At 38.3% G+C, this 10,266-nt stretch overlaps 1 protein-coding gene across 1 annotated transcript; it reads left to right on the top strand.

The window, feature by feature from the left end:
- Nucleotides 1-52: 52 nt before the first annotated feature.
- Nucleotides 53-9,283, top strand: LOC120485535 (uncharacterized). Its single transcript, XM_039681361.2, has 3 exons — nt 53-121; nt 3,533-3,667; nt 7,026-9,283. Exons 2-3 carry the CDS (start codon nt 3,583-3,585, stop codon nt 8,234-8,236), a joined length of 1,296 nt encoding a protein of 431 aa, XP_039537295.2. The 5' UTR covers nt 53-121; nt 3,533-3,582; the 3' UTR covers nt 8,237-9,283.
- The last annotated feature ends 983 nt before the right edge of the window (nt 9,284-10,266 follow it).

Below are 10,266 nucleotides of genomic sequence, written 5' to 3'. Positions count from 1 at the left end.
TTTTCAGTGTGTAAATGTATTTCCATTTTTTTTATTAAATATACAGGACTTTTATTTTGGTCTGGTGGTGTGATGTCATAAGGCTGCGCCTTATCCCAGTGTCTGATTTGGCTGAAGAAAGGTTAGTGTTTTGAGCATTTAATGGATTTAAAACGATACAAAGCATTCAGTCAGAATGTATAGTTGGATAAAAAAATTTCTAACGGATAGGTGGATCACAGTAAGAATAGGGACAGAATTGAGTACAAAGTATTTAGTGGAAAATGGAACTCCTCAAGGGAGTATAGTTAGTCAAGTTTTGTTTTCAATTATGATAAATGAAGTGTTTAGTAAAGTTGATAGATCTATAAGTGTTGCTTTATTTGCAGATGATGGTGTGATGTGGAAAAAGGGAAGGAATATAGATTATATAGTAAGGAAAATGCAAGAGGCAATTGGGAAGGTAGAGAATTGGGGAATGGAATGGGGCTTTAGGTTTTCAGTGGCAAATACCAAAGTAATCTGTTTTTCTCGAAAGATAAATCAAGAACAGTTTCAACTTAAACTTTATAACAAAAATCTAGAGAGAGTGGAATGTTTTAAATATCTCGGGATATGGTTTGATAGAAAACTTAACTGGAAAATACATATTGAGAAAGTTGTTGAGAAATGTAAAAGAATATTGAATGTAGTAAGATGTCTGAGAGGTAGAGAGTGGGGAGCAAGTAGGAACTCTTTGAAAGTAGTTTATATTGGATTAATTAGGGCAGTTATACATTATGGATGTACAGTTTATCAGTCTGCTTCAAGCACTTTACTAAAAAAGATGTAATTCAAAGTCAGGCGTTAAGACTCTGTTGTGGTGCTTTTAAAACAACCCCTTTACAAGTAGAAATGAATGAGATGCCATTGGAGATTAGAAGAAATCAGATAGCATTAACGTACTGGGCAAATTTAAAAGGGCATAAGGAAATTCACCCGACTCAGAAGGTGTTACAACCATGTCAAGAAAAGGAAAGACGACAGATTAAGAGTTTTGGATGGATAATAAGGGATGCAGTTGATCAGATAGGGATAGGAGATATGGTGGTAAGTCTAATTGTGCCATTATCTAATGTTCCACCTTGGCTATTAGGGGAGATGGAGGTAGATCTGCACCTTTTAGAGTGGAAAAAAGAGAATAGAAGTAATAGCTGTCAGGTTAGTAAATACATAGAGGAGAATTATTCTATGTTTATGAAGATATATACAGATGCATCAAAAACAGAAGGTAATAGAGTAGGAGTTGCATTTATTATACCAGAAGTTAATGTTATGGTAAATAAGAATAAATGATAAAATGTCAGTGTATACAGGAGAAATGCTGGCCATTCTCTTAGCCCTTGAGTGGGTTGAAAATAGTAGGCCAAGGGAAGTGTTAATAGGGTCAGATTCAAGTAGTGCGTTAATCAGTATTAAGAACATGAAATCAGAAACAAGACAGGATATTTTGTTGGAAATAGCCCAAGCGGTTTATAGAATTAATAAAGTAGGAGTAATAATAAAATTCATTTGGATTCCAGCCCATATAGGAGTAGAAGGAAATGAAATTGCAGACAAATATGGCAAAAATGCAACCAAAAAATCAGAAATAGATATGGTAATAAGTTATAGTAAGGCGGAAGAAATGGAGAAATGAAGAAGAAGTGGCAAGAGGAGTGGAATAAAGAAACAAAAGCAAGAATGTATTACAGTATCCAGGAGAGGGTAGGAGGTATGAGAGAAAATAATAGGAATAAAAGGGAAGAGGACATTATTTCAAGAATGAGATTTGGGCATACTGGATTGAATAGTACACTGAAGTTAATAGGGAAACATGAAACTGGGATGCGTGAGATCTGTAATATCAAAGAAACAGTAGAGCATGTTATTATTTATTGTCAAAAGTATAATGAGGAAAGGATGAGGCTGAGAAACTGGTTGAGAAAAGAAAAAATTAGATTGGATATGAAGGAATTATTACAAATGAATTCAGGTCATGTAGGATATAGAGCCATATTTGTCTTTTTGAATAAAACAGGTCTTAATAGAAGGATATAAATTTTGTTGTCTTAGGAAATTGTATTTATTGATAATGTATGAATATTAATGATGTTAATGAATATTTATTAAAGTTATTTATTGGTGTTATTATGGTTTTATATTTATTTAAAGGGCAGTGAGGAAAAGCTATTTTGATCCACACGAATTTGCAAGAATCTTGCAAAATTATTTGAAACAGATTAAGAAAGCCACCACTACTGGTCACATCTATATGGTTAGATTGATTTGTTTAGATCCAGTGAAGTCTGCCCCACCATGTACATAATATAAATAAATTAAACTTCCCTAGTTAACTAGCAGAGCATTTAGTTCACTATTAAATAAGAAATCTGGCGCTAAATGTGTTTTTGAACGCAAGCTGCATGCACGCTCGTTTCCGCGGCGATTGGTGGATACAGTCTTTGTGCCTCGCGCAGTCTTCACTCGGATGCGCGCTTCAATCTATCGCCGTTGTGGACTATTCATTCCTGTGAAATCACGAAATAAAACACAAACGTGTCCCTGCTTGATTTAGACTGTAATCACTGATGAACATAGTCAGTTTTGATGAGAGAAAAATATATATACGAGACGAGTGTGGATTAGAACCCGAAACCTCTGACACGCTTGGCAAAAGATCTCCCACTAGACCATTGAATAACTCACACGTGAACTGCGGATCGATGGAGTTATTTACAGGTTGAGCAGAAAGGCTGCACAGTTTGACAAGCGGCCGCAGCATGGTAGACGCATTGCAGATTGCTAATGAATTGTCTTTTCACACACCTTGTAGAATTGCCAGACAGGTGAAACCTTTTATCAGGGCATAAAAAAATTGTCTCACGAGTTTTGCGTCATCTGATCGGCTTTTCTGGATCGGCCTTATAGAAACCGCCGATCACACATCACAAAGCAATTATCGGCCGATTGTGATTGGCGACCGATCAATCGGAGCACCCTTACATAATTTACCATAAACTTATATTCACAAATTAATATTATCCAAAGCGCGTTCACGGAACAAATGAGTCGGCAACACACATTTGTCCTAGTGCTCCACCTACTGGATTGCAGGTCAATATTTTTGTAAATTAAGTTTTAATTGTTTTTTTGTGTGCAAACAAAGCACTTATGTCACTTCATAAAATTGAGGTTAAACCATTGGAGTCACATGGATTACTTACTTTCCTATCGTTCTGGTCCTTGAATGTGGACCTAATTTGCATTGCTCCCAATGGAGGGACTGAAAGCTCTCGGATTTCATCAAAAATATCTTCATTTGTTTTCAAAAGATAAACAAAGGTCTTACGAATTAGTTACTTACGGGTAAGTAATTAAAGACAGAATTTTCATTTTTGTGTGAACTAACCCATTAACTCTTATTCTGACTCACTCCCTAACTAGTGCGGTGACTACTAAACTAGGAGCTTGTGATTGAGACACACCCAGAGATTTATTGTGGATTAATTTTTCTTTCTGTTCATTCATACAGAAAAACACCTGGTGAAGTGACTGAGATCCGTGTAAAACACTATTATAAAAATGCTGTTTATTAAAGAGGAGAGTGAAGACATGAAGATTGAAGAAGTATTCAGTGTGAAACAAGAAGAAACTGAGGAACAAACAGGTTTGTTTCATTCTCAAAGCTGAACTCAGTCATTTGATCCTAATTAAAGGGGGGGTTGACTGCTTTTTTTCTTTGCATGATTGTGTTTATGGGGTGCAATATAGACCATTTCACAAGATGTAAATAACACTGGTCCAGAAACACTTCCTGTTTCAGTTTGTAACTGTTTTCTTTATTTCACATGTAAAGAAGACATCTTATGCCGAGTTCAGACTGCATGATTTTAGCCACGATTTTGGCTCGCCGACAGGTTTTTATGAAATCGCCGACAAATGCCCAAAATCACAGGCAAATCGGCGCTCGTTCACGCGAGTGACAATCACACAGTGTGAATGAGCAAAGACGCGAACTGAGAGAATCACCGACGAGTCGCCGACGCCCGTGAGATATTTGGCATGCTAAATATCTGGACCTGTCGCAGATTCAAAATCCTGCTGTGTGAAAAGTGTTTTGACTGAAAACTACATCGGTGATCACCGGCAGCCAGTGAGAGAGCAAGATACAGAGCAGCGGGGAGTTCGGGGAGGAGTTATAGATCACATATCAACATGATATGGCATTGTTTCAACAAAAAAAAGCTTCTTCTCTGTCTATTTGGACACAATAAATGGAAGAAAAATTTGTAGAAATTTGGCAGGAGCACTCGTGTCTGTTTCACCAGCTGTACCACAACCGGGTCCAAAATAAAGTCTCACGTGAGAACTCCGGTCTTGCACGTGTGGTGTCGCGCGTTGTTTTCTTTTCATATCTTGTTGTGAAATGTAGTTTGCGTGCAGCGTGCTAGACAGAGTCTAGCGATTCCAGTCCAGAGCGATTTTTCTAAAGTCATGCAGTGTGAAACCTTCTGCCGCCGATCCATCGTCCAGTGTGAACACAGCAGTGACTGAATGCTGGCCAAGATAGTCATGCAGTGTGAAAAGAGCAGCGACCCGACTACTTTGAAAATCATGCAGTCTGAACTCGGCATTAATGATGTTGGTTTAACTTTTTGATTCAGTTTTAAATGTTCTGTTGGTTCTATTTTGTCCCAGCTTTTATGTAGTGTTAAAAAACTGAAACAGGAAGTGCTTCTGGACCAGTGTTGTTTACATCTTGTGAAAGGGTCTATAACATGTATTCGTGGTTTTTCTTTTGTAAAAAGTCTTATTTTTCATAAACTTCTCCTTTATTTTCAGCCGCGCTCTCCTCTGTCCTCGAACGAGCGGTTCACTTCCTGATTCTATGAAACCACTCCCTCAGAAACACGTAGTGGGCTCAGATTGGTTAGTTTGGCCCGGTGTGTTGTGATTGGCTAAACTGCCGCTCACGTTGTCCGGAAGGTTAACGCCCATTACCTTTACGAGCGAAACATGCATGTCATGAGCTACGGTCCAGATGTAAATATGTGTCGAACTGCAGTATCAATTTGAGGCATAATCAGACTGAGAAAGCGGCGATGAAGAGAGTACACAGAACCTCACCACACACGGCTCTTACTAAACGTTTCTGAATGAAAATTTGCTACATTTTTTAAACTTTATACACGTTTGTTTTACACAATTGCATCTGACTGGCAACAATAGAGACTGACTGGCTACTATGTTATACTCAAACAGTGCTGGCAAGTTTACGTTCTTGATCAAATCGGAAATAACGTCATAAAACATATATACATGAAAAATACATCTACAACATTAGTACTTATACAAAATTCAGGTCCATAATGTTTGTACGCGTTTGTCGTAGACACAAAATAGCATAACTAGTAGCCAAGTGGCTATAAAGCCAGCGCTGGCATTTAAAAAAAAAATAAAACACAAGGCTACGTCTTGAATTATACATGCAAATATATTTAAAATGATTAAGTCTTAGCCTACTTATAGGTTGTGGCCCAACAACTGCTGCCTCTGGTTTTAAAGTTGGATCTGCTTCATGTTTTAGTAACAGTTTCTTGTTGAATCCGGTGTTGAACTCATGGAGATTCTGGAAGCTGTCTTCTGTAAATGCGCAGCACAGAGAGCTAGATTACGATCGTCATTTTCAGCAACATAATCAAACATAAATCGTATCCATTGTTGACGAAATACATGCACGTCCGTGGGAAGCTCGAACACAGAAGACCTGACAGCTGGATGAACACAACACACTCGACGTGCCGCAGAAATATGCGCATGCCCTTTTCTGCATATTCCGGAGGGAGGGTTGATGCAAATGTGTGGGTTAGTGACGTCTAAAACCCAGCTGTAGTCCCAATCGAGTCGTTTTTGTAGGCAATATACTTCCTGATTTTTAAAAGACGATTTCTCTGCTTACACTGAACTTTCAGCGCTGCAACTTTGCAGATACTGTACATGCACCAACAGCAACATTACACACTATTTAAAATGAAAAAAGTGAAATCGCTGTCAATCCCCCCTTTAAAAATACTGATCTGTGTATGACATCAAAGTGCCGTGAGAGGGATTAGAGTGTGCTTATGCTTTTTAATGGCTCTTGCTGTACTTTGATGTCATTCACCGATCAGTCTGGACTACACTTCAAGTAGAACACACCTAAATACTAATGCTGCCTTCAAGGTAACCTGAGAAGATCCTACTTCCAATTGGGCATTCGTTTTTACGACATGTATTAATCAATCACACAAAGTTATTAATCAATCACACCAAGTAATAACTTAACACAAAGTTGTAGTGGTCTGATAAAAAGTACTTAAACCTGGTGTCCGTCCACAAATGCCAAGATGCCTCTAGTTCTATTTTGAGGGGACATGGACAGATGGAAACCAAATATGCCCTGGAATGGAAATCAATTTAAGGCGGGCAAATATATTTAAGTAAGTGCTAATAGAACACTGATGAAAATAATTCTTCAGAATAAATTACTTTTACAAAAACAACATAAAATTATTTACTGACAAGTATCTTTTTTACTTGGACAAGTATATGACCCTGGTTGTAGCAATGATCAGTTGCCAAAAACTTTAATAGGCGCAGTTTTTGTCCTACGATGGGGTTTAAATCTTAACAGAATTTGTACATTTGTCAAATTCCCCTGGTAAAGAGGTTCTCGGATTACACGTAACATCCCTTTCAGAAGCACAGTGGGTATAGGACAGGGATATTTGGAGGGCCACCATCTACTGTAGCTCCAAATTCAATTAAACACACATCAACCAGCTAACCAATGTCTTTAGGCAACTTCAGACTGCTGGCAGGTGTATAAGGGCAAGTTGGAGCTAAACTCTGTAGGGCAATGGTTCCAGGAGAAGGTGTAGATACCCCTAGCATATAGATTGTTGCATTATATATCAACATTTTTTGTTGTCTGTTGCTTTGTACGATTCAACTGGAGTTAACTTTTGTTGTTGTTTTCATCGTAGACCTAATGGCACTGAAAGAGGAGAGGGAAGAACTCAATGCAGAGAAAGATCAATATGAGAATCTTGATGATTTTATTCCTGGAGAAAAATCTTTGAAATGCTCACAGACTGAAAAGACAGGAACTAGAAGTTATTTTACTTGCAATCAGTGTGGAAAGAGTTTTAATCGACAAGGAAATCTCAAAGTCCACATGAGAATTCACAATGGAGCGAAGAGTGGAAAGAGTTTCAATCAAGACGAAAGCCTTAAAGTTCGATCGAGAGTTAACACTGGAAAGAGTCCCTTCCCATGCCAACACTGTGAACACAGTTTCACTGATAAAGGTAGTCTTACGAGGCACAAGATAATTCACACTGGAAAGAAGCTTTTCCCATGCCCTCAGTGTGGAAAGAGATTCAGTCAACATGGAAAATTTGAAGTCCACATGAGAATTCACACCGGAGAGAAACCTTTCACCTGCCAACAGTGTGGAAAAAGTTTCAACAGAAAAGGAAACCTTAATTATCACATGCGAGTTCACACTAGAGAGAGAAATTTCACCTGCCAACAGTGTGGAATAAGTTTCAACAGAAAAGGACACCTTAATGACCACATGAGAGTTCACACCAGAGAGAGACCTTTCACTTGCAAACAGTGTGGAAAAGGTTTCAACAGAAAAGGACACCTTAATGACCACATGAGAGTTCACACTAGAGAGAGCCCTTTCACTTGCAAACAGTGTGGAAGAAGTTTCACTCGTGAAGGAAGCCTTAACAGGCACATGAGAATTCACTCTGGAGAGAAGCCTTACACATGCCAACAGTGTGGGTGGAGATTTGCTCGACATGGAAACCTTAACAGGCACATGAGAACTCACACTGGGGAGAGCCCTTATATATGTCCTCAATGTGGAAAGAGATTTTCCCAACATGGAAGCCTTACTGTCCACATGAAAACTCACACTGGGGAGACCCCTTTTACGTGCCCACAGTGTGGAAAAAGTTTCACTTGTAAAATAAGTCTTGTCAGGCACATAAGAATTCACACTGGAGAAAAGCCTTACACATGCCCTCAGTGTGGAAAAAGTTTCACTTGTAAAATAAGTCTTGTCAGACACATAAGAATTCACACTGGAGAGAAGCCTTACACATGTCAACAGTGTGGAAAAAGTTTCACTCAAAAAGAACACCTTGAAGGCCACACAAGGATTCACTCGAGAAAGAACTATTAAATGTCATATCAAAGATTAATTGAAAATTTGCTTCTCCCTTGTAATAGAAGGGTTTTCTGAATTATACATATAAAGAACCAATCAAATTGTAGGAAAATTATGTAATGAATCATGTCACCTGCCATGCTCCTATTCTATAAAATCTCTTGTATTCTTGGTGGGATTCTCTCTGAAATTGGTCTGAGATCCTCCGGCCGTGATGATTAAAGCATATTCAAAGGCATTGTCTGAAGTCTGTTTAGTTAATGATGCACAGTAGGAACGCTAGTGTCAGGGATCACAGACGAATCAGACAAGATGGTAAGTTTGGTGAATTTATTGTCCAGTAAAAGGATCACAGTCAGAGATAACAGGTGAGAAACCAATGACACAGAAACATAAAGGAAGCTTAGCTGTGGTTATTCATGTTATGAGAAATCATTACTTTTACAAGGTTGGGTTTCCAGAAGCACTCCTTATTGTAAATAATAATAATAGGCCAATTTATCAACAGAATTTTACAGCAAAACCTTTCAAATGAAGATATGAAGTGTTAAGAATTCTAAATTGCAAATATTTTAAATATGGAAAACCGATAGAACACCGTTATATGAATGTTTTAATTATCTCTAGTTAAAACATTAAAGCTATGGTATACGATATTAAAAATCGGTCGAGACGGTAGGGAAGTTTTAAAAAAACTCATCCCGCCCCTCCACACACACCCCCCTCCCCTCTGTGCTACCTGATCCCTGACGTATGTCACGTTTGAGTTCACGTCAACGCAAGATTAGCAACACATGAAATGTTCTAAACTCCCCACCACCATTATAATACTACTAGTATTGCTAAGGTTTTCAGTAATTGTTATTGCAGCACGCAGCGCATCTTGTTCAAATTCCGATCGGCTCGAACAGAAACCTCGAACAAGAAATATAATTACTTTGAACCGCGATCGGCGATGCTAAACGGCTAACATTCCAATGCCGACCGGCAGCATGAGCAAGTTGTCAAACTGATAAAAAGCCATGTAACACGTCACACCATAAAAGAATAAATAAATGTTTACCTGCTCAACAAAAAGTCATCCGTGTCAGCGTTGTTTTCAGCCCCAGATCTCCCTGAAGCTTTCTCCAACGGTCAATGAAGGACGCTATATTTATCCTACTTAGAGTCCGGCGTTCTTCACATTTCTTTTTAATCTCTGATCTTTCCTCCACAGACTTTCTCTTGCGTCCAAACTTTACAGTAGAGGTAAGCAGGGGCCGCTTGCTGTTGTCGTTTATATTTTTATCCATTGCTTTATCCATTGCTGATCTGACGCTACTAGCTAGCTACCATAGACAGTCTGTCAGCTGTTTGCTCACGCACGGAGGGGGGCGGGGGCGGTTGGGTTGGAGACGCGAGCGCCAGGTGGAGTTTCAAGTGGAGCTGGTGATTGGATGAGAGCATTTGACCAATATAAGCTGTGCGGCCGCACAGCTTACATTGGTCAACTTTTCTGCGGCTGTCCAGCCAATAGAGTGAATGGATTTTTTTCGTTCTTTTTTCTATTCATATTGTTAGGATTGTACTATATAACCATAACCAGCATCTAAACGAGGATATTAATAATGAACAATCTTTGAAATCGTATACCCTAGCTTTAAAACACAGCATGCCAGAGGGAAATTGTTCAAAAGCATTGCATCCACAACAAGTATATACAGTATATATATATATATATATATATATTTGTAACTTCTCAGTAATGATTTTATGTAGTTTAAGTGTTTAACTCCATTAATGATACATGATATAATATATGTTTATATATCTGATATAATAAATGTTCTGATACGATCTGATATAATAAATGGTTATATCAGAAGTAAAACAGTTTAAATCATTCTTTCATTTATTTAAACTGTTATTGAGAACATGCACTGTATTTATTAGGACTCATGAAGATTTAAGGTTTTACTTTATCTGCCATTAGATTATAAGCTATATGTGCGTCAGTTTAACTAAACGGCCCATCGCGCTTGCTGGCGCGGACATTTAAGAGGGAT

Source organism: Pimephales promelas, chromosome 24 (genome assembly GCF_988280905.1).
Source record: "Pimephales promelas chromosome 24, fPimPro1.hap1.1, whole genome shotgun sequence".
Taxonomy (NCBI): domain Eukaryota; kingdom Metazoa; phylum Chordata; class Actinopteri; order Cypriniformes; family Leuciscidae; genus Pimephales; species Pimephales promelas.
Note: the sequence above shows the minus strand (reverse complement) of the source record. Positions and strands in the feature narration are given on the sequence as shown.